The sequence below is a fragment of the Carassius auratus genome, chromosome 46, assembly GCF_003368295.1.
Source record: "Carassius auratus strain Wakin chromosome 46, ASM336829v1, whole genome shotgun sequence".
In the NCBI taxonomy this organism is placed as follows: Eukaryota; Metazoa; Chordata; class Actinopteri; order Cypriniformes; family Cyprinidae; genus Carassius; species Carassius auratus.
Genome location: NC_039288.1, coordinates 8,958,262 through 8,983,547, shown reverse-complemented (window position 1 = coordinate 8,983,547; position 25,286 = coordinate 8,958,262). Strand labels below are relative to the sequence as shown.

At 38.2% G+C, this 25,286-nt stretch overlaps 1 protein-coding gene across 2 annotated transcripts in view; it reads right to left on the bottom strand.

Moving 5' to 3' along the window:
- LOC113064079 (neurexin-2-like) overlaps positions 1–25,286 on the bottom strand; it is a 333,624-nt gene that overhangs the window by 13,998 nt on the left and 294,340 nt on the right. For both annotated transcript variants that reach the window (XM_026234620.1, XM_026234621.1), the window contains 3 exons: positions 7,081–7,252; positions 3,917–4,006; positions 260–588 (listed from right to left, as the gene is read on the bottom strand). In XM_026234620.1, coding sequence (XP_026090405.1) covers positions 260–588; positions 3,917–4,006; positions 7,081–7,252 — 591 coding nt within the window. The remainder of the gene's footprint in view (positions 1–259; positions 589–3,916; positions 4,007–7,080; positions 7,253–25,286) is intronic.

The window sequence follows — 25,286 nt, the reverse complement described above, 5'->3', positions numbered from 1 at the left end:
TATATCCTGACACATGCGAATCTGAGCATTATGATTCTTGTCCTTCAGGGCCTTCCAGATGCAGAGTGATGGCTCTTTTTCAAGCAATAAATGACAGATTTTTTACCCCAGGGTGGTCTGTCCTGTCAGCTCTTTTAATGCTGATACCAACTGGACATCTTGTAAAACAAAACTCTTCATAAACGCAACAAAATCCCTCATTCAGGAGACACGGGCCAACAAGAGACCTGTCTCTCTAGATGAATACACCCATCCTTACCTGTGTAATACTGTCCTTCAGGCTAGGAGAGCGCTGTCTACGGGTGGTGGTAGTAGCCATGGTGGTGGTGGTCTCCATTATGGTCGTGGACATGTCAGCCGCAGCTGGAGGGGTGGCCGAGGTGGTCTCTGTGGACAGGACGGAGGGTGCGTCCCCAACCAAACGCAAGTTTCCTGTCACCTGCACATTTGGATCCCCCTCGGCGGCCAGTTTAAGAACTTGCAGCCCGTTGTAGTACAGGCCTGAGATCTGGCCCTGGAACGACCGTCCCTTATCCTGACCTCCCACCTTTATGGCCGCCTGGCTGTTGAAGATAGTCAACTGCCGACCTGTGATGGATCAGAGAGGAGATGGAAAGAGAGCAAGATATGGAGAAAGAGAAAGAGAGAGCAGTACGACAGCAAGGAGAGACAGAGAAGCAAAAAGTGACCATCAGCCCAGGCTGTTTTTAGTGTCACCAGCAGGATGTGTCTAAATCAGCTGATTACACTTTTAACATTTGAACCTGGTGATGGTAATCTCCAATTCTAATGGGTGCCGTTGCTGACCCGGTTAGTGCCGGGAATTCATTGTCGTATTGAACATGATGCCAAAGATCAATCCTGAAACCTTAGGGGGCTCCTCTATGAGGGGTCAGATCGAGAAGGCATGGAAGAGCCCCTGTCATTATAGAATAATGACTGTATATTGCCATTTGAGCCTCATTAAACTAGTAGGGCTAAAAATGTGGATAATGAACAGAATATGGAGGACCAAATTGGACATAAACAATATTTATGAGTATGTAAAGAGTCTTGGGTATGTTTTATTCAGAGACAGAGGCCTCTTTGATGGTAATCTGCATGAATAAGTGTCATCTGCCAGCTCAAATGCTAATGTGTCACTGAAGCAAGAGAAGTTTCCCTTCCAGCCCTGGAATAGACATATATAGGGGTGCAGGCACACATGAACACACACCCACACACACACTATGCCTCCGCACTGAGGATTTCGTCCCCTGAATCTCCATAGAGTTGTCACTGAGTCATTTCATTTAAAATATAGCACTGGTTGAATTGATCATTGAGTCGATGATCATAAAAAACAAGTAATCTAAACCACTATTATGAAATCTTTAAAGCTGCAACAGGTAGTCACAGCACTACAGGTTTGATTCAAGTGGTTTTGAATTATAACACTGACTGAATGTTACGAAATATGGCTAAAGTTTACAGAAGATATAATTCAATGGCAACAAATCCTTCAGAATTACTACTTAAAGAGAAAAAGGATGGTTAACTCAAAGTGCCATTTCCTTTGGCCCCTGAGAGCTGGACTGCCGCCATCCATTTATTCCTGATGAACAGGTACTCTGACAAAGTTGATTATGAAGTAGGCAGTTGTTATCCCCTCTGTGAGAGCCACTTATTGCTTAATGAAAGGCTGCCATTTAACACAAGTAGGGTCTCAATTTTAACAGTTGAAAATAACCAAGTTTGACATGAGAGTGGAGATAAAAAGCCCATAATCTTGGAAAGGCATGTAATAGAGCGGGTAGAAGCCAGATGGCCACTTTCCACTTGCACATGTTCTTTTATCGTACAGTGGAAAGATTATTCTGATTAATGTGTGACATTAAGGACGGTTACATATGCTGACATAATACAGTGTGTAAAGTACCACTGAGAAAATGGCATTAACGATAGTCTCTCTTTATCACTTAAGTGAGAGTAGCACATGGAAGTTGATAGTTCCATCATCATTTGCTCATGTTGTATTTTTAGGAAGATATTTAAATATTTATATTTTGAGAACTGTTTTTGCCTATACATTGAAAGTGAATGGGAACTTTTTTTAGACATATTTTATTGATTATGCAGTGTTGAAAGAAAAATTATATATGGTAGAAAATTATTTATTTTCTTTTTTATTCATTCACCGGAATAAAGCAACCTCTTTTTGTGTCCTGCGGATGTTTGGAACAACATGAGACATTTGTATAAATAACGGCAGAATATTCATATTTAGGTGCATTGCACCTGCTATTTAAACATGTGCAATGAGATTTAATTTCCTCGCATGTCTGGCATAAGAGAAAACTTTTTTTCTGTGATTAATTCAAGGTTGGACAGATCTTTTCTTTACATCTAAATGTGAACTCCCAGCAACAGTGGTTAAAAGATTTAATGGAGGAGAATGAGGAGACCAAAGAGCCTTTGAGATAGACAGCATGAGGCACAGACAAATTACTCACACAAAGACCAGTCACTCAGTAAAATGGACCATTCATACAGGACACAGACCCGGGCTTTGTGTCATTATCATTACTCATAGATTGGAACTGATAAATAATTACACATGTTAAAGGGACATTGTTAATCACATCTGAATGTGCAAAGGCTGACAGCAATCTTCCTCTCATTTGGTTATGAAAATGTCTTTCATTAATATTTAGACTGTTTAACCCTCTGAGTTAGGGGTGTTCGATTTAAGGGGTTTAAGATGAAATTAGCTTTAGTTTAACGCCCTATTTATATCAAACAGCGGAAATAAAATCAGAACACGAGGAAATGCTCGTCGCATAAACATAAAATGATATTCCGAGAAAGGAGGTTATTTGGATGCACAAGGGAGAGCTAAACGTCTGAAATGACTTTTAGACAAATGTAGAGCCGAACTTTGGATCACGTTATACTCTGCATGTTATCGAGTTCAATCATCGAAGATATGCATACTAAGAAAGGTCAGTTTTCGTTGAAAAAACTGTGCAAGCGTATTTGTTTTACACTTAACATTTAGATTCGATGTTAGCTCAGCACATGAACAGAAAAGGAAGTTTGCATATAGATGAAAAGGGTGCAACCAACCAAAAAGTCGGATAACTTACACAGAGTAGAGCATTAATGGCCAATTTTCGTTGATAATGTGCTGATGCAGGTGTCTGAGATTGTTTCTGTACTTTAATAACAGAGAAGATTTCTTGGGGAAAATCGAATACCATGCAGGATTCATCTGTTTACAGATATCTCTCGGGTCCAAAGATTACGACACAGTCAAGTTTTAGACTATAATGCAAACGGTCCAAATAATATAATCTATAATAATAATAAAAATTCATTACACTCAAAGGGTTAAAGGGGATTTTGAAACTTTATTCTGATTTTAGTTTTAGAAGGAGAAAAAAAAGCAATAGTCCCTTTAACTGCATGGGATTGGAAAATATAAATCTATATTTTATAGTTAAAGTGTTTTTATATACCCTTGCTTCAAAATTAGCGAAGTCAGAGGGGATCACAGAAGGAAAACATAAGACAGCAAAAAAAAAAATAAGAAACTATTTACAGACAGTTGTTGCAGTTATGGAGCGTTGTTAGAAGGTTAGTCAGGGTTATGTTTAAGATTAAACCTTAATCTCTGAAGCGGTGCAGTTCTAACTTTGTGAAGGACATGATCTGAAAAGAGTAAGCCACATGGAGAAGACCGATTGGATTTTTATTAGGAGTGGGCTGCCACAATTCACAGTTTGTTTTGGCCCACAATATCCCAATGCAAAGTCTTTAGGTTTTAGGAGGTTTCATTCAAAATGGCTCGTAGCTTTTTTGGTTTTAAGGGAACTGCACCTCTTACAGAGCCTTAATAAGTCATTAAGTCATTGTTTAATTAATCCATTTTTATTACCTTTGTCGAGTAGCCACTCGTCAACTACCCGACCAAGTCTGTATGGAATTCTTTGCCTGGCTATAGCAAGCCGTTCATTATCAATGCTCCCTTCAAAGAATTTAGAGAGACAGATAAGAGGTTAATATCTGGAAGTTCAAGCGTCACATGGTTAAAAACATGGCAACAAGACTATCAAGTTTAGCAAGTTAGGAAGTCTAAACGAGCTTTATGCTGGTAGTTATGTCGTTTTAAGTTGGATTCTTAGTTATTAGACAGTTTAGAAGCTCGAGACTAATTAGAGCATGTTTAATTCTGTTTAGAAAGCTTTGAGGACATATTTAGTGATCGTTTATCTTCTAATTTCGGTCTGGTTGATTGTGATGTCATCTTAGCGAATAATACTTGATACTTGAGGAAAATGTCAATAGGACAACAATCATATCAGTGATAATGTCACGTATTATAATGTGCAGTTATACGATGGCAGTGTCAAAGCTGCTCCGGAAGACATTTTCTGGTCTCTACAAGAAATCAGAGTGAGGACAATGTAATCAGTGCTGCATCTAGTTTCAAAATCTCGACGTACCTGCATAAATTAGGACACGTGTAATTATAAAAAAAAACACAAAAGATGTAATTGACTCGGTGTCATGGCTGCCAGATAAGAAAGAGCGTGTATCTACAGTCTACCGTTCCTGTTTTCTGACAGATCCCTTCACCAGAGCTAAAATGAGCTCTCGGCTCCTTTTACTCACTCAACAAAACAATCTCCTAATATCACTGCTTTCTCTTACCTGCTCTCAACCACTAACTTGTCAAAATCCACAAGTCATCCTAATACCGCCTTATATCAGATTTTGGTCAGATTTGGTTGTCACACAGTGATGTTTATTTCCTCTCAGACATCACGTATACAGCTTCACACTGGCTGAGACCTTCATCGAATCTAGTAAATGGGTCAATGACATGATATATATATATATATATATATATATATATATATATATATATATATATAAATCTTGAAATAATTTTGGTATAAAATCTAAAAGCCTATATATGGTAATTTTTTTACATTAACCCCAAAAATGTATAAACAATTAATCATAAATTTAAAAATCACACTAATCATAAAAGAGGTGTATTCAAGTCATCATATGTAAAAACAGCATTTTTTTTTGGTTAGTTTTACAAATTATAAGATAACATGCAAAAAAAAAAAAACACTGACCCACATACTGTGAAATTAAAGAAATATATATATTTTTTTCAGTTAAAAGCATTCTTTCTTAAAGGAAAATCTTGGTTTGCCAAGTGTCAACGACATTTGAAATTCTTTTTTTTTTTTTTTTGACATACCACATACTGTCATGTTCCTACTGTGACAGCCGTGTGAGATACAGTACAAGCCTTCCGTTCGTCCTACCCACCCTGCAACCTGAATGAGGGCCAAACCTCCCACTTCCACAAGCCTGTTAAAAGACCTCATGTGTGACAAATTCTGTGCTGAACCTTCAAAGAAAACTTGAAATAGGTCTCGTCCGTGAGTAAGTGGCAAAAAAAGTGAAAACAAACCGATCCATCCAATAAAGTCTGCTCTGATGCATTGCTATTCATAGACTTCCACTAGATTCTTATTCATGGGGCAATGTAATGGTGTGTTGAGTAAAATACCGAGGCGAGCGGTCAGTTTCAACCGCATCCGCAGGGAGCAGCAAAGCTGCCATCGGGGACCATATCTGGTCATCTAATCCTCAGTTTTAATTAACTGAAGCCGTTAATCTAAGCGATACACAGCCAGCTTCATTTACACACGTGAGCTTTGTGAGTATTGGATGACACGCGAGACCTATATCATCATTTCTGTAAATCCCCGTGATGACAGGTGCCACATAAAAGCCGTGCCATTCCATTTAAATGTGCAAAACTCAGTTTTAAAGGAAGCATGTTATGACTGTGACGACTTTGAAGCTGGGCTTTATCCCTGTTCTTTGGAAAGGCTGCCCCATTTAACTCTCGCCACCTGAGGAGGCTTAGGGGGAGACCTGGAGGATAGGAAGCCTATGTCGCAGCAGTATAAAACCAATTTTCCCTTTCAGAAATCAGACAAAATCTAAAACCTGAGCAGCAGGGAGGCAGCACCATTTAACCTCTGGATATTTCGAGACAAGACCCCACACATGGGGGGTGGAAGGAGCATAGCAGGTGAGCCGGAGCGCCGCTTCATTTGGCTAGAGCTGTATTTTTGCTAAGGACTCCTTGATGTTGCACTAACCTGCCGTGGAGCAGCACATTCGAGAAACTGAATGAAAAATGATGACGGTAGAGACAGGATGGCTATTAGAGACAGAGAAAATGTCTTCCTGTGGAACAGCAGCTATGAGAAAAAGGCAGCTCCCTAAGCACACAGTGGGGAGAGAGAGAGTTTGCTCAAGTTTAATTGGAAAGCACACAAGGCCTAGGGGCCACAGAGTTTGTAAAGGACGGGGACGGTTCATGGGACGACTTCGGCAGTTTGAGATCATCAATCAAAACTTGTTACAAAAGTTTAGTTTGTGCAATATCACTTTATGGCGGCAACTATATCACAAACTCGAGAGCGCCTGGGACCAAATAAAAATCTGCAAGAGGCGTTTTGGCTAATGTTAAAAAATAAAAGCATGCTTTGTGGTTCAAAGTTTGCATGCAGTTCAGGGATGGAGGATCTTTAGGGGCGCAGAGACACCTTCCTCAGCCTGCCTAGAGCAAAGCTGGCTGAAGCTGAGAACTGTAAAGGATCCAAATCCATCTCGGGCTGAATGTATTAGGCAAGGCAGCTTGGGGGGAAATGTGTCAATTTGCAATTGTTATTAGATTGTGCATGTGGTTGTTATCTGGGCTCTGCATGTGGTGACTCATAAACTCTCTTGGAAGAGTTTGAGGGTAAAAACAGCGCACTTCAAACCCAAATAATTCACATTTGAAATTATAAATCAATTTTTACCCTTCAATAAGGCATGCTGTCAACATGGATTCAAATCCAGGCCAAGGGATTCAAACAACGTCCCTCTGATGTGTGAGTGGAAATATACAGTGTCTCTCTCTGACCCCATGTGTCCATACCCAAGGGAAGCTGCCTCCAGTATTTCTACCCCCCACCCGCCCCCTCCAAATGGCATTCCCTGTTCTCTGCTGGGTCCTACCTGATGGGAAGCGCTCGATGACTGGCTGGTTGTCCACTTGGAGGGTGGCATTGCCACCACTACGTGTAAAGCGTACCACGTGGTACTTGCCGTCATTGACGGTAACTGCAGGCTCATCTATGGTGATGTCATCTGTGCCCACATTGAAGATCACACCAATCTTCCCTTGTTCCTGTGGAAGAATGTTTAGAGGTGAACATTAGGGATGAGTCATGATGGTTATAGTGGACTAGTGAGGTCAAGTAAATGTCTAGATTGTGGACACTTTTGACCCTGTGGACTTCCAAATAAATTAACTTAAAAAGACACTTTTTACACTTCCATAACAATTTCCAACAGTGCAAACACATAAAATGTAATTCTGACATTTTAATCAGTGACACTGTAGTGGGAATTTGAAAAGCTAAAAAAAAAAAACATTAAATGTGCCAAATGCATTATTATGATACAATTATATTTTCAATCATATTTTGAGATAATTAAAAAATTACAGCATTACTGGAAATGAAGCACTACAAAAATATTCTGCTCACAAGAGATATTTTTCTTTTTCATTTTTCATCACATTTTTTTTACACAAACACACACACACACGCACGCACGCACACACACACACACACACACACACACATATATATATATATATATATATATATATATATTTTTTTTTACATATTTATAATGTATAAATGTTATATTTATGATGGATTTTCATTAAAAAACATTTGACATTTTTTGTACCTGGGAACATTTCAGTTGTGTTGCTGTCAATGAAGGGTCATCAAAAATATCTTAATTTGTGTTCTGAAGATGAACAAAGGTCTTATGTGTGTGAAACGACATGAGGGTGAGTAATCAATTACATCATTTTCATTTTGGAGTGAATTAAAATTCACACCAGTATCCTGCAGCGGAAACCTCAACAGCTATGAATAACTGAAATTCCTCCAAAAAAGAAATAATTCAATTTAAATGCCACTTCAGTTCAAACAAACTTTGCTTTTCCGGATTCAATGTACCATCACAGTCAATTTTGTTTAGTTAAATCCAGGTAGAAGAATGACAGGAATGAAGAAGGTTTTTAACACAAATGTTGAAGTTGCTTGAATGGAACTATGTTACGAAACACTTCATCAGTCTCCTGACTCTCCATTTCAACGTTTTTCATTTGTTTCGAGATACTCCGATCTAGTATGAACAATACTGGGAACAGAATTATTGACAGGGTATGGAAAACATTAGAATGCGGATAAAAATATGGTTAACTCGATCACAAGGACATTACTTTTTCTCACTGAAGTAGGCAAGAGAAAGGAAATTATGCATTTTACTGTTGCATGGATAGATTGAACCTCTTCGCAAAACTAAAAGCATAATGACTGAGACAAAAGAGAAAAAATTCCAGTTACACAAATCAAATACATATTAGACTTTTTAATTAGTGTGCTGACGGATGCACAGTTTGTAAACTCCCCCTACAAATCCTGCCTGAACCCGAAAGGTGAACCCGAAACAACAAAGACCTGAATTACACAGGGCTTTCTTTAAGACCAATAAGTTGTCTAGCAGTTCAGGCAACCTGCTTCAAAGTACATTTTTGCACATGGATACACCCAATATAGATACAACATCCAGAAAAATCTCTAGATCATGAAGCAATTTAAAACAGCGATATTTAAAGGTCTTGGATGTGACACTAAAGTGAAATTAATGATGGCCAGAGTGATGGGGAATATCTTGTGAACAAAAAGAAACATCTGGACATGCTACAGTGGCCACCCTTGGGGGAGGAGCTCAACAGTGTCCTTTGTAATGCAGGAGGGCAAATGGAGTGTGGCTCCATGTTTTGCATTCATCACCACTCCTTCTCATAAAGGCACACACACATTGGCTCGCCAGCTATTGACATCTTGACATGTATAACTACTGACAGTTTCCTGCTGTTTCTATTTTAACAGTGATTCATTTCCCCGCCAAGAACACTTCCACCCGCCACTAGCCACCTCTGGGGGAGTACTTGAGCATTTAACAGCTGACACCTCAGAAATGCTACCTTGTTCCTTTTGGAAACATCAAATTGCTGGTTTGGAAAGTGTTACTATTCTACAGGTTTAGCATTGTCCGGTATCAGTCTCTAGGAAAAACCAAAACAACAATAATTAAAAGTGCCTCGTGTTCTCTGACACAAAGCCACAGATTGATCAAACTTCCACACACGTTAAGAGTTTGGATATCTTCCTTCCCTCCTATGACCTCAACTGGCAGGTTCTCATTGAGATGCTGATGTCTGACAAATATCAATCAGAGCTTGAGGTGAATGCAGAGTGTTTTCTGGAACCTAAAGGGCTGAGATACAAAAAAAAAAAAAAAACTAGCGAGTGTGTGCTAATGCTAGTCTGATATCAGTGTATCCTCACCATACAAATGAGGGCAAATCTACTGAATGAATACTCATGAGGATTTCATCCAAATGTTAAACTATATAAAAAAGCAAAAAATAACAACAAAAGCCAGAACTAGAAGAAAGAAAAGAGAATATAAAAGGTTATGTTTTCATGGAAATAATTTCCATTTTTTTAATGCTAGCTCAGCCTGGTTTGACAGTAGACAAGTGAAACTTGGTCTTTCTTGAGATGCTTAATGATTCTTACTTGTTAAAAGGGTAAGTTCACCCCAAAATTAAAATCATGTCATTAATAACCCTCAGGTCGTTCCAAAACTTCAGTTTTGTGATGCAACGAGAATATATTGTGGTGGACATTTTTGTACCTGGGAACATTTCAGCTGTGTTGCTGTCAATGGAGGATCATCAAAAATATCTTAATTTGTGTTCTGAAGATGAACAAAGGTCTTATGTGTGTGAAACGACATGAGGGTGAGTAATCAATTACATCATTTTCATTTTGGAGTGAATTAAAATTTACACCAGTATCCTGCAGCGGAAACTTCAACAGCTATGAATAACTGAAATTCCTCCAAAAAAGAAACTCTCCATTTCACCGTTTTTCTTTTGGTTTGAGATACTGTGATCTAGTATGAACAATACTGGGAACAGAATTATTGACAGGGTATGAAAAACATATGGTTAAAATATGGTTAACTCGATCACAAGGACATGACTTTCTCTCACGGAAGTAGCCAATAGATAGGAAATTATGCATTTTACTGTTTCATGATAGATTGAAGCTCTTCGCAAAACTAGAAACATAATGACTGAGACAAAAGAGAAAAAAATCCAGCTACACAAATCATACTCACAAATTATATATGAATCGATCACCATTTCAAGTAGTCAACTGCATCTGCATAAATCTTTTTGCAAATTGTGGTCTAAAACAATCAAAGCAGTGAAAGAAGATAAACAAAGCAATTCATTCTCAGTGCATTCCCCCTCATTGTCATGTTGTTCTGAAATGGCTTTGTCTTATTGAAGTTCACATACTCAGAAAATTCAATAGACATTCTCATCTTCATTCGTTGGGACATTACCAACAAATAATGTTCGTGCTTTTGCCTCATCTTAATGCTGATTTTCTTTGCCATTCTGCTGATCCTGCACATTTCACTCCTTCTCAGAACATCTCAATTCACATGAAAAAACTTGCAAGTTACACTTCAGCAGGTGTTGAAGTGTCCTCTAAAGAACTTTAGCCCAAAAGCCTCTGTCCTCAGCTGGAATTAAAAGACAGAAATGTGTGTTGTTTGTTGAACTTGGCTATAAAATGTAGCATGAGGACTCTCTTGTACAATGAATCGCAGAGATATTGAAGGACAGAGTCAAGAGTTGAATAATGGATTCTTTATTCCAAACTGCACAATCTGTGGTCCCAAGTAAGGGGCCCATTGGTCCCCTAAGTGCACAATGACCTCCCGATCTCATGACCATAACAGATGGCCAGCAACATCATTCATGACTAGAAAGAGAAATGACAGTGATTTATGTTCTAGAGCCTCTGTGTTTGATGGAATACTGATGATGCATATGAGTGAAGGGCATTGTGGGTGACTAATCTCTCTAGAGTGCAGTGCTACCGGGGCAGGACAGAATCACCTGTCAACAGGCTGTCCCTGCTGGGTTAAGTGCAAAACACCTGGCTTTAATGCCCAGATGTCAAACATCTGGCAAAAACAAAATATAACAAAACTGACTGAGCAAATTCTGTAAAGGGCAGAAGATAATTGGAATAAAATGCCCAGATAAAACAAGGGCAATGAAAGATACATGCTCAAGGGTGAATTTACTGAACAGTTGTGCCACAGAAACCTGCATCTCAATCACAAAGCATCTGCAATCCAGTTTAATCAGATGCACACTGGTTTAGTCGTGGAACACTGCAGATGTTGCATCCTACACAACCTAACACTCAGATCCGACCTGTGTGATAAAATATGCAACATTTTAAATAAATAATTCCCTTAGAATCAAAATATAAGTAAAAGTTTTAAACCTGTTTTACACTACTTTTCTCAGACCCCATTCTACTCCCTTTGCTGCCCCCTGAGGTTGTCTGGAAATTATACAAAATCAGATAAAAATAGTGTCAAAAATTATATACACATACTACCATTCAAAAGCTTGGGTCAGTAAGATTTTGCTTTTGAAAGAAGTGGAATACTTTTATAATTTATCCAAAAGGGATGCATTCAATTGATCGAAAGTGACAGCAAAGAAATCTACAATGTTTTTAAACATTTCTATTTCAAATAAATGCTGTTCATTTTCAAAAAAAAAAAAAGAAAATTTTCCAAAAAATCAACATTATAATTGTTACAAATGTTTCTTTAGCACTATGTCGCCATATTAAGGTGCAGTCACATTCCAAAAATTTTGGTGGAATTTCGTGGTCAAAATTTGGTCCGTCATCACTTTCAAACCAAGCAGCTTTCTGTCAGTTAGTGAGGCAAATTCGTGTCTCCAATCTGAACAAACAGATTGTTTTTCACCATCGTGCGAAACTCCCAGTTGCATGAATTCCTACTGAAATAAATGTAATTCTCTTGCTAAATTTTACAACCCCCCCCCACCACCACCACACAAACAACAGGTCTTCATACCTATTTTTGTATATATTGCTGGCTTAGAAAAGGCTAGGAGATCATCATATTTGGTGTTCCAAATATGAAAATGTTTAAACCCCCCTGAACTAATGTATACTGAGCGAACATAATCACAGTTCAGGTAAGCCATACATTGAACACATGTAATGCTTAAAGTGAATATAATCTCCCCAAACCATACCACAACAGTCAAACTTTTTAGCTGCATTCTAATTTGTCTTGCACCGTAATAAAGCCTTTTTCCCCTTTTTCCCCTTACTCCTACATCAACCCCTTACTCCTACTAACCCCGTCTGACCACACAGACACTGAGCTGCCACATCCACTGCAGCTTCAGTCTGTGCTGGGAGAGCTGGCGCATTATGGGATGGAAGCTGATGAGGGCAGAAGTTAAAGGAGAAGACACAATTATTCTGTTTTACTCTTTCCCTGCCCCCATGCCCCGTGGGTAACCCCAGTGCTGCTTTAAAATGGATGATGTCCTCCACACAAGGTGAGTGAGCGAATGGATGCCAGTGGCGATTCTAGGATTTTATAAAAAGAGATTACACTCGGAGGAGCTCAAATACGCAACAAGGGTCAAATGTAATAATTTGTGTCAATGTGATTCCATGTTCTTAAAATGTGGAGTTAAGGCATCATACTTGCATTCTTTTCAAGCAACTTGAGAGGAAAACTATATCTTCTAAGGAGTAGGGATGTGCCGGTACGAGAATCGGGACGACTCACGCGGAAAATTCTTAATGGAAGTGATCATCCTTATTCACTTGAGGTGTTTCTTAATGTCAAGGAAGGATCCTCGGAAGCCAGTATTTCGAGGATGCTACGTCATCGACATCCGTCGAAGGACTGTTCCAATGTCGAGGATCCTCGGAATTTCAACCAAGGACTGAGTCCTTCGTCCGAAGAATATCCCATACACAGGAAAGGATGCATATGTGTATCCTTCACGCTCTTCGCGCTCTCAAATCACCCACAATCCTATGCGCGCAGCTTTGCTATCTAACGTTAGTTCAAAAATTCAAAAATGTCGAACGTTAACGTAGTCGGAGCGTTAACAGTTTTTATTTCCGTTACCAAACATTTGTTATAACTGTAGTAAATATAAGTAAAGTTTGATGTTTAAATGCCAGTACAAATTACTACCGAATTTATATTGTAAATTATACAAATGCACTGAACCGGACCTGTCATTTAACAATTGGTTGCGTCATCGGCATATCTTTTATAAATAACTAGTTAAGTTGTCCAAAGTAATTTAATGATACCATTCACAGCGTTATTCAAACGGACCTTTTCACTGACGTAATGATGCAATAACGTGCACTTGCCAGCCTTTTCCATTTACGTGTTCTCCGTGTGCTAAAGAGGAGTCTCGCCTAGCCTCTGAAGGAAGTGACTTGGAAGGATCAGTCCTGCCAAGGAAGTATCCTTGACATTGAGAAACGCCTTTGGACTGGGGACTTTGGAGTGAGCAAGGCACGTGCATGCCATTATGTAGTCATTTGGAATGCACTGGGCAAAGGGAGTGAATTAATTTCCAAATTATCTTCAGCTGGCATGTTCCCGTGACAACGCAGCACAGTGTCCGTCAGCAGGTGTCGCTGATTTGCTGTTGTTGTTATATATATATATATATTTTTTTTTATGTTGGTGTCTATCAGCGAATCTGCTGAAAGACACTGTGCAGTGTTGCCACGGGAACATGCCAGCTGAAGATAATAAGAAAATTAATTCACTCCCTTTGCCCAGTGCATTTCATAAGGCAGCATAAGGAGTAGAGGAATCAGGGACTTAAGAATGTTCAGGATGATGATACTTCATTCACCATGTTATTAACAGAAATAAATGTAAACATTTACTATGTACTAAAATTGAAAACCATGAAAAGGGGGCAATGTTGCTCCAACTGTTGGGGCAAACTGACCTCTTACTTGGGGTAAGAAGATCCTCAGAATAAACTGATTGGTTATCAACATCCATCAATAATTTTTTTAAAAAAAATGTAAATATATATTTTGTACAAATATTTCTTATATTGTTTATACAGCTTATATGAGATTTTGTAACATCAATGATTAATAAAAAAACACCTGTATTGACCTAGTCAGGTTAGATTCCATATTGGATGTAACACAGATGACAATAAGACTGTGAGGCATATACGTACAGCCCTTACAATGGCTGGCTCTGTATTATGGTCCAAGATCACGTAATTTTCCCCAAGTCATAACTTTAAAAGCGTAATGTAGCTAAACAACTAGAAACGTGGTATCTGCCATCTAAATGGGCATTGCAGTAGAAACTGTAATTCGGACAGGATTTCAAATTTGTCACATAACTTCCTGTTACTAAATGGGATAAGGGTTAGAAATATTCATAATTATAAGTGGATCCTTCTTTGTAAGAGAAACAAAATTCCACGTCCAGGGACACGCCTTCATCAGGGTGCCAAATAATAGAGAACAGGACCAGTTTTTTTCTGCTTCTAAGTATTTGGCTTCCAAAAAACCCATAATCTTTCAGAAAGGGGCCAATTGTCCTGTGACGCAACCCCTAGCTCTGCCTAGAGTAACTGTCCTGTCATTACATGTCGGATAAATGAAAGGTTGTAGGCGAATGCTTCTGGTTTTTAAAGACTTTGCTAGACATTCATTCATGTTTCTTCACCACAGAATTCATCACCTCATGCTGGCCCAAACCTCACCAAGACCAGCTACACTCTCTTTCTCATCCCTTAATCATAGAAAAAAAAGAATATTTATATTATAAAGGATCTTGTAGCGTGAGTGCCATACAACATGGGGATGCTCAACACCTTACCATTAAATCCCAGCAGGACATGATATATCACGGCTGTAAAGCTGCTCACTGTTACTGTAGCACAGATACTGCAGATAGTCAGGAGAGATGGAAAAATGAAGAGAGTGCAGATCTTTGCAGTACTGCATAGATGTTTTAGAATGATAGAAATTGTAACCCTTAGTATGGAGACTATAGGAATGGAAGTTCTGCCTTTCGGTCAAAAAGATATTTTTGAAAGAGGCATTTTCTGTCTCTAGAACAACCTAAATACATTTTTCAGCATGATTTGAGCTGAAGAAACTAAACTTATTATATCACTGCTGTCAAATATTATTGCTGATTTGAAACATATGACTGAAACTAATACATGTCTTGACACAGTTTTGGAGATTTCAGATTTTTTACCATTTAGGGACTATAAGCTACACTTCTGTCCTAAAATAGATGCTAAGATATAGCCTTTATAATGCATTTCTGATGATGCTATGTTTGAATATCTTGCCAACAAGTTCTGTTCCTCAAAATTCCTGTTTCTTTTCTTTGTCTTCTAAATAAAATGTTTAAAAGACAATGTGTGACGAAAATAAAGAGGCATCCATTTTTAGATTATAAAAGTGAATACAGTTGTATATAGTTTCAAAAAATTGAAAAGAAGCTATCAAAATGTAATATCAACAAGCATGAAAACCTACACTTACCCTGTAAGCTTCAAAAGCACTTCATAATAGAGATGCAATTTTTTGAAGGTATGAAATGGCCGTTTAAGGAATGCTTGGTGAGCTCGAGACTGCGAGAGGTTAACATTCATGACACAGAATGATGGCTGCTTCAAAACCACCCAGAGGAAAAATAAACCAGCTGGGAAAGATTCATTACATGTCAGCATTTACTTTCCCAGAGAGCCTATGACCACTTTTCAACTCCATCTTGAGACTATAGCTGAAAATCATACTTAAAAGACAACCAAAAGCCCAAAGCCATTCAACTTCAACATCTATGCTCCGAATCCAGGCAGACAACCTTGTTTTGTGGCAATGTGTTTACGTTCTCTCTCTCGAAATTGGAATAGCCCTCTTTTCATTTGCATGAGCGCTTTGAAAATGCCTGCCCTACTTTCTGGAGAAGCAAAGGCGAGGTAAAACAGAGGAGACAATGACTATTAAGGAAGCTAATTTTGAATAAGAGAGCCTGTAAACCCTTGAGGCGAATTTAACCACAGGCTTTTGTTCTGCCAATGCAGAGTCTATCTGATAAGAGACCGACTGCTCTGCATATTACCGATAACACTAATTAAAGGTAAACATGCCTTTCTGACCGGTGTGAAGAGGGTGGGCAGGGAGCATCAAGCGAGGGCCAGTGATCATGACCTTTGGCTGTGCTGCTCTAACGCATGGGTTCACCTGACTGTTTACCCACACACACAGCAGTCACCGAACATGACCTTCACAGTCAGTCAGAGGACAGACATAGGCTTAAAGAGACAAGTGCCATTGTCCTCTCTGGGGACTTTTTAAATGTAGTAATTTGACAGAACAAAAAGAGCTTAAAATCCCTCTAACGTATCAAATAATCTAAATTTAGAGTCTAATATTTCAACATTTTCTTAAAGCTGCAGTGTGCCATTTTTCTGTCAAAATACTTTCTTCTATCCCAGATTAAAGGGGTCATATGATGCTTCATTATTTTGTGTATTTGGTGTAAAAGAATATGTTGAGATGCTTTAATGTTTTAAAAACCCATTATTTTTTCAAATACTGTACATTATTGTAGGTCCTCTGTGCTCCGCCTCTCCCAAATGTATTGTTGTCTACAAAGTCCCTCCTTCTGACAGGTGCAGTGAACTCTGATTGGTCAGCTGACCCAGTGCAATATGATTGGCTGATCACTGCAAGCACTTGTAGGAAATGTAATGCCCCTTTCCATAATCGCGAGCTTCATCTTTCAAAATAAATGCAAAGACAGTTAATAATGTCCTTAGTTTTAACATTAGTTCAAGCCGGAGAAGTGGCGTAATGATTTTTTTGACTATAAGTCGCACCTGACTATAAGTCGCAGGACCAGCTAAACTATGAAAAAAAGTTTGACTTATAGTCTGGAAAACACGGTAGCTGATTCAGAAGCGCCAGTTTGTCGTAGCAAAGTCAGAATGACGTCCTCTCCTAGGTTCACGAAATGGTTGTCCATAAAATGCATTGCTTTTCTGTTGTAAGTAATCTTAAAGATTCCTAACTGCATCTACTTTCAGAAGGCCAAATAAAGTGATTTTGCTTTCGCCTAAATACACACAGCATCTCCCTGACATAGCTGCTTCAAAACTAACTGTGGTTATTGAAGCCACGCCTTATTTTTTTGCAACTTTACAGATCTTTTTCATGCACCAAGAGCTTGTAACACTCCAAAGAGAAAGAAAAAATTGCAACATTTCTTTGTGATATGCAGTTTACACTAAGTGCAAATAGCAATAGATTCGATTTATACTATGCTAAAATTTGACTACTTATTGCAAATAGTGGTAATTATCTGCACCTCGGTCTTGTAGTACATTGTAAAACAGTATAGTGTAAAACAGTAGTGTGTAAATTTTTATTTTAATTCAGATTAATAAATGGGTTCCACCTTCTTGGGACAATAAAGCCCTCCCTACACCTACCCTTACCCTACTCGATACTTTATTTTCAACTTTTTTATTATATTCAAAATTTTCATTGAAAATAAATGCTTTTCTTGATGTTATGTGAAATTTGAAAAGGGACAAAAAGTTCGCCAAAAGGCAGATTCGAACCCAGGTTGATCATGTCAAAATGAACACATCACACATTTTACCATCTACACCACTAGAGCTGATGACTGTTGATTGTCTTTTGCAGTGTTCATTATCAGAATCACATTGATGGGCGGAGTTAGTGTAAATAGCTTCAGCCAACAAGGCAGGCTATTTGCACTTAGTGTAAATAGACACTCCAATAAAAAAAATATCTGCCTAAATGCTACAAAAGCACTGAATATATTTTCCCTTAAATTTCATATTGCTAGACAGTGTTTCTTGCCAATAAATCGTAACTGAGCATGAAATGAAAATTCATAAGTGCTTATTATGAATAATTAATCTATGCATTAATCTATGCATATATATACATACATACATTTTTTTTACATTGATCATTGACATTTACCAGTAACAGGTCAGACTTCTCCAATCATTAGTCCTCTCAAATTAACATTTTTGAGAATTATGCCCACTCCTTATTTTTAAATGTTTCACTCACATATCAAAATCCAATTTACAACAGATGGATAGAATGGGTGGATGGTCCCCGCCTTTTTTTCTCTTTGAGTAATCTGCTACACTTGGATGTATGTCACAACATGAAAGAAAAGATCTGTATTTCCTTCAGCTTTGCTGCATTTATAACTGAATATTTTCTGGTAAATATCCATTGGTAAATATAGAAGAAGCACTGATATGTAAATGCAGGTTGTAATATGTGGACTGTGGTATTGTCAGGCATGTTTTTTTTTTTTTACAATGTAGTTTTAAAAAATGGTCTAGGTGTTGAAAATTGTTGCATCATTAGACTGTGTGCAGAGTTTCACTGCATCCATACTGTATGTCTTCAAACTTTAGCCTCAAGTTAATGGTAGCTTTGGGAAATGGGTGGTGTAAGAGTTTTCATTAAGATGGCGCTCTAGAGGTAGATTACTTGGACTCATATTGGCCACATTGGCTAGTAATGAAACACATCCTTTTAAGTCTGGATGCTGAAAAAGCTTTTCACAAGAGTGCATTTTTATTCTTGGCATGTCCCACATAAAATTCCCATCATGTTTTTTTGTTATCTGCAGCTGAATTCCCTGCCACAATACAGCCTACTCTTCTGGTACTTTCCTTTTAATGAGCTGCACTGTTTTTGTGTGCAACGCAGATTTGACGCAGGGGCCCACTTGAATGCAAAGTTATTAGCTACTCTCTCATATGGAATAATAGAATTTCCTTTTCCTATTACCAAACCCTGCCTCTGTCATTTGCCTTTTTATGTTAGCAGTCTTGAATTTTCATGACGACACTGTCTCATTAGATGTTTTTTATAAAAAATGCAATGTGGCTACAGGCCGCTTTGTCACGTGAAGTGTCATGACCTGTGGCTTTGTGGCTGCACTGAGTCAGACCTCCTAATGTGAGGAATGAAATGGCCTTAATCCACTAGACTATGTCTAGACATCTCACTGCATGGCTTGGCTTGCCCTGCAGGTGACCAATGTGACTGACTGCTCGTAATAGGACAAGTCAACCGTTTTGCATTGCAAGAGAAAACAATTTCATGAAAGCTTGAGAGGAGTGCCCAGGTTGTCTTGGTATAAAAGAGATTAGCTTCCAAGATACCCATCTTGAAGAGTGATGATAATATATATATATATATATATATATATATATATATATATATATATATATATATATATATATATATATATATATATACACACAACAAATGTGGCCCTGGTAAGTTATTGAAATTCAAGAGTGATGATGCAGAAAACAAAAGGATGGAGGGATCCTATCCTCAGTGCAGCAGATGAAGAAGAGAACAGAGTCTAATTAAACTATGGGCAGAGGCTTGTGTATCTAATCTAGCCTGAAGGCATATCTCTATTGCGGCATGCACATAGGCAAGACGCTGCAAGCAAAAGCAATCTTGAGGTCTGTTTATATGGCAGCACATGTTAATACTGCATTGGGGAGAGGCAGCTATTGTACATTAAGGTGGGCAGATAGGGAACAAAGGGAGGTTTGAGGAGCAGAGGGTGCTTTGGTGTCTACAACTGCATAACTGTACATTCACATTTTCACCAATAAATACTGGGATTTAGGGTTGAGTTATGGTAATTGTAGACACTGTGGTCCGAAGGCTTTCCTGCTCAACCATGCACCTTGGGTAGGTGGACGTTGATTTTTAGTGTACTCATCAACTTTTTGCAGTTTTGTTTCGACATCTTTGACCATGAAACACTTTGACATCTCCTTTACACAGGCCTACATTGTGGCCTTGGACGTGTGCCCAAATTACCAAATGGTAATTCTGGCCTTCATAACACTTCCTAATAAGGTTCTATATGTTAACATATGCAGAGTGCATTCATGAATACAGCATGAGGTATTATGAGCTGTTTTTAAATTGTTTTATTTTTTACAGCATTTATTAATCTCACTTAATGGTCATATAAGAATAATACACACCTGTTCATTTTTTTTTTAAGTGTAAGAATACATGGATAAATTAACTTTAAACTATAATTAATACATTCATTTGAACTGATAAAACCATACTATTAACTGCTACTAAGATAATGGATTTACATTTTTATATTTTTTCTTTTAAAGAAAACAGCTGTGCATTTCACATGCCTCCTTGTACAGTTTTCAGCCAAAATGTATTCCAATGTAAGTAGCAATGCACAGTAAATTTAAACTAGATTTAAACCAGATTTAAAGGTATAGTTAATTTTATAGTTAAACTATAAAGGTATAGTTAATTGTAATTATTTTTAGTCCATCATGTTATTGCTAGAGTATTCAGAGTGGTTGCTTACTAGGACAAGTCAAAAATTAAAAAGAAAATTCATATTATCCTTTAATTTAAGCAGAGCCGATCCTCACTATACGCAAAGTATGCATGTTATGTATGGCTCCAAAACACCAGAGGGCCCCCTTGCTCTTAACAATTATTTTATATTTAGTTTATAATTTTGGCCAGCGGTTATGAAAACGTGACTGTTTCTTTACTTAATGTGGTGTGCTGCCGCCCTTTCTATGTACCAAATCAGTCAAATCATGTAATGGGGCTGATACACAGTCTCCTGTATAAGTTGAATTCCCACTGAGCTGCGGAAGTGACACTGTTCCCCATGTGCTTTCCATGTGCGCAATTCGAGATGGACTGAAACACAGATAAACAGTTTGAAAAGTAATTGATCGCTAGACAGTATCTGTACATTCTGTAACACAATCCTACGGTAAAAACCTGCTGCTATTTGTCATCATCTGTTTATTAAACAAAAGAAAATGAGAGAAATATTCACTGCTCTTCATTGAATATTGTATAAATTTATGAATTAATTCATGCTTAATTTCTTCTGCATAAAGTCTATGCAGTCCTTTATTTTTTACATTTGATTACTTTAATGAATTTCTGTACAGCACGCAATTATAGGCTAAACAGTTTAATCGTAAAAATTTTGTTTTTTTGTTTTTATGAATGCACAGACAGAAATGTTTTGCTTAGGGCCACCAGAAGTCTAGGATCGGCTCTGAATTTAATCATCATTTTATGGTTGCAAGTCTGAAAAGTAACAGCACGCCTCAACAACAGGCATGTTTGAAGCACGATTCATGTCCATGCAACAAATGTTTTAATAATAATGTTAATATTTAATATAAAGTCTCTACACTATCCAACACACATGGCTTCATATTTTCTACATATGTCTAAATCCATGAAATTCAGGAGGGACAATACCATCTTATTAAATATCTTATTCACTTCAGGAAGGATGAGGAAAGTCACCTTGTGGTTTTTTCCTCTCTCTCAGCGTCCTTTATGCACATCAGTGCAACTCTGCAGTACTGCCCAAGGCAAAAATCCCATTCCCCAAAGGTGTGTCGTCTCGCATTCAGAGCGCAGTTAGAGGCTACGGCAGGTCGGGTTCTGACAGTGGCCCTGCATATTGGACGACAATAAATCATCCAGTGGAACCGTGCCTGCGGACTGGGAACCAAGGAGGCACATCCTCTTTATTTTAGACTTGACAGTTTCTGCTGAATCCCAAGAAGGATGGCAGAGCCAACGTGATTCAGAGTGCAGGAAGGAGGGCGAGATGATTGGTCCGGTGTGGGAGGGGATGTAGCACAGGATTGTGGGATACATGGGTGGGACGAGACATCTACAGTGAGGCAGCGGGGTCACCTGTGCTGCTTTCATTGAGTAATCACTGAAATAGCGTCGGTTAAGAGAGTCTGATATGGAGTAATAACTGCAGAGTAGAGAGCAGGTCCACAGGACTCTCCAAACCTCTCTGTCAATGTGAGAGTGACAGCTAGAAGGACCGTTCACACCCCCACACTCTCAGACGCATACACAAAGATGCTTACACACAGACCACTGCACGCAATACAGACAAAAACACTGGGCCTACTGTTTTATAGAGTGTCACCAACAATTAGTTGGACGCGCTAGCTACACTCAAAACAAATGAAATTCTGTCTAAATCTGTCTATCTGTCTAAATTCGATCTACTTTATCTAAATTCTGTTTTTGTCCTCCTGCTTGCAGTGATTATCATGTGATTGACAGTGGCTAATTTAAATATAATGCAAACACAGTTGACACAACCAGAATCCAAGTAATGCGCGAGTTCATTTGTCAAATCTTAATCAAATGGCAGCAGTTTTATACCCAGGTAGAAAGCAGAGGATTTGAATTGTTTGAGAGCAGAGCAGCTCTGGGGGAAGACTGTGCCTAGACCTGTCACACAGCTCAAATCCCACCACTCCGTAAGTTACTAAAACACAGAAGTACTGTAAATATTAAGTTACTTAGATTTTAGACACAATACTACAAGGTACTTGTTGTCTGTTTTTGCTCCACCAACAAATAGTTCCACGACACAACACATTGGGTTCGGTCCATTTGGGTCTACTGTACTCCCAGCAAGCCCTCTACTCCGAATAATGTTATGAGACAGAGGTGAATCATAAATCATTTGTTTATATTGTACATTTGCAGTGGCACTTCGAGAGAGATCCTGATTGCATAACAGTGTTGTGTTATACCATTTTTCAAAGATGTGTACTATAAGATTAACATGGTACGCCCCAAGCATGTAGCAAAATGAAAAACATTGCGAACACATTTTCACAGAAAGATGGAAAAAAGCATTCATGCGTCACTGATGTAGGGTGTTTTGGTTAGTAATAAAAAGGTCAAATTTTACAATATGGCACGGGGGCATTTTCTAAACCTAGAAAACATAATGATATATGTCCTCCTAGGCATTTTGAGCGAGGCATTTCAAAGGAGAGACTAATCCATCAAGTGCATGCACAACACTTCTCATTTCAGTCTGCGTGTCATGGTTAAGTGCACTGAAGCACACAACCAAACCCTAGATTCTCCAGACTCACAATGTATTTTCTTCGGTTACCAGATGCATCTGCTTTCATTAGGAGCAGCTGAAAATATCTCTGTAAAATGTATAAAGCATGAAGTCTTGCAGGAAGTTGCTAATAAACAGGAAGGGAGCACAGGCTCTGTGTTCCTCCTCCTCTCTAGATTTAGCACAAGAAGCACGCAGCCCTGCTGCACAATTTATCAAAGCAAATTTATGAATCAATTGTCATCTCTCCTACTGACAAGCAACTGAGCTCTTGCTCAAATGGCTTGACAAATGGGATGCAAAGCTATAAGAGCACCATGCTGGAGCTGCTTTCCAGAGTTATTATCTCCTTCATGGTTGATTATGACCAAATGCAGCCTTCATTTGGAAAATCTGACTCAATAGAGGTCAGAAAGACTTGTGTCATGCAGCATCCCACAAACACCTCTGCAAATGCCTTCCAGAATCCATTTTAAAAATCTTATATATGACGCATATGTTCACTAACTGTCCTTGTGGAGAATTCAAAGTCCTTTACCCATCAATAAGGATTGTTTTGCCACAGTAATCCTACTAAAACTCACCAAAGCTCGATCACTTAATACATCCCACCAGTCAAAGGTCTTGCACATACTGCATATGGGTCATTCTTAAAATAAGGTGACAATGGAATAGATTTATTTGAAATAGTCAAGAAACCCCATAATATAACCTAACAGTATTGAATAATATGAAACAATATTGTTTTGCATTACTTATTTTTTAGTTGCTTGAATTTGTCAAGTACCCTTGTGCCCTCAATCAGGTACACCATGTCCATGACATTTATAGTTATTTATTTGTTTATTTGTTTTTTAATCATTTTGTTTTCCAGGGTTATGGGTTGGTGCATGCAAAAATCTAAACAAACAAAAAATAATAATTACATTATTACTAAAACATAAATAAATTAAAAAGTAAATATGCCGCTTGTTTTTCTTTTTTCTTTGTAATTGGTGTTACCAGTATTAAAAACCCACATTTTAAATGTGGGAAATGTACTTCCAATGAGTCTGAATATGCCTACTTCTATATAAAAAAAAAAACAGCATGCGAGCAGAGGAGCATGTCTGAACTCGTAAACCAATAGATGAAAAGTACCTCCTACTTCCGGCAAAACTGAAGTGTGCACCCACTGGACTTTCCCATGAGGCCATGTGAGAAGATTGTGAAAGTGACGTGACACAAATGGCGGCGTAGGTCACATGACAGTTACAACATGGCAGATGTATGTTCAAATTTTATTTAAACTACACACATTCATACTAAATAAAAAAACATACTTTTTAACATTCCCAAACCATTGTAGTACCTACCGTACAGCATGCAATTTTTAGATGCAGCTAAGGTGTGGCAGGACTACACCATTGCTATGGCTACCACTATATCAGCTATCAAATTTTCAGGACTGCCTCCCATATTCTGCACACTCAGATCATTAATCACTCCTGTATTTAAATGCGTCTGCCACTCCCAGAACTTTGCAGTGTATATGTGTCCATACTTCTATGGGCATGACAACAAAGAAAATTTGCTGAATAACACAACTCTTTTCACAACAATTGCACCATTAATTAACACGCCACACATTGCCATTTGACAGATTTTTCCTCCTTTTTTTAATCACGGCACATCTGTCTGGGGATACACACCACTAAAAAGAATGATTTCCCTGAGGTGTGCTGCTGCCCCTGGCATCTGTTCCATAGCCAAAGTGCACCTCGACCAGTCAAATATGAGATGGATGGTGCACTGATGAAGCTCTAGAGCTGAAAGTCCATGAAAAATACTGTACCACAGGGCAGTGTTTCCCAACACCTTTTGACTTAGATATACCCAAAGCCCCTCAGTAAGAGTAAAAAGGTGTTTAGGTGCATATCATTTGTGATTATCATTAATAATATTAGCATTATCATTAATATTATTAACTCAAGCAATATCATACTAACTAAACGCTCTCTCTCTCTCTCTATAAAATGTATTTGTTTATGTTCTTAATTTTTCGTTAAGGCTTGCAAGATCAAATTCAAAAGTAATCAACTGAATAACTCCCCTAGAGCAATGAATATAAAATTTGCCAGCATAATGTGTGAATATTCTAATAAGAGAGTTAGACTGTTCTTTTGTGCTCTACTACTCCTGATTCCTTTCCATAG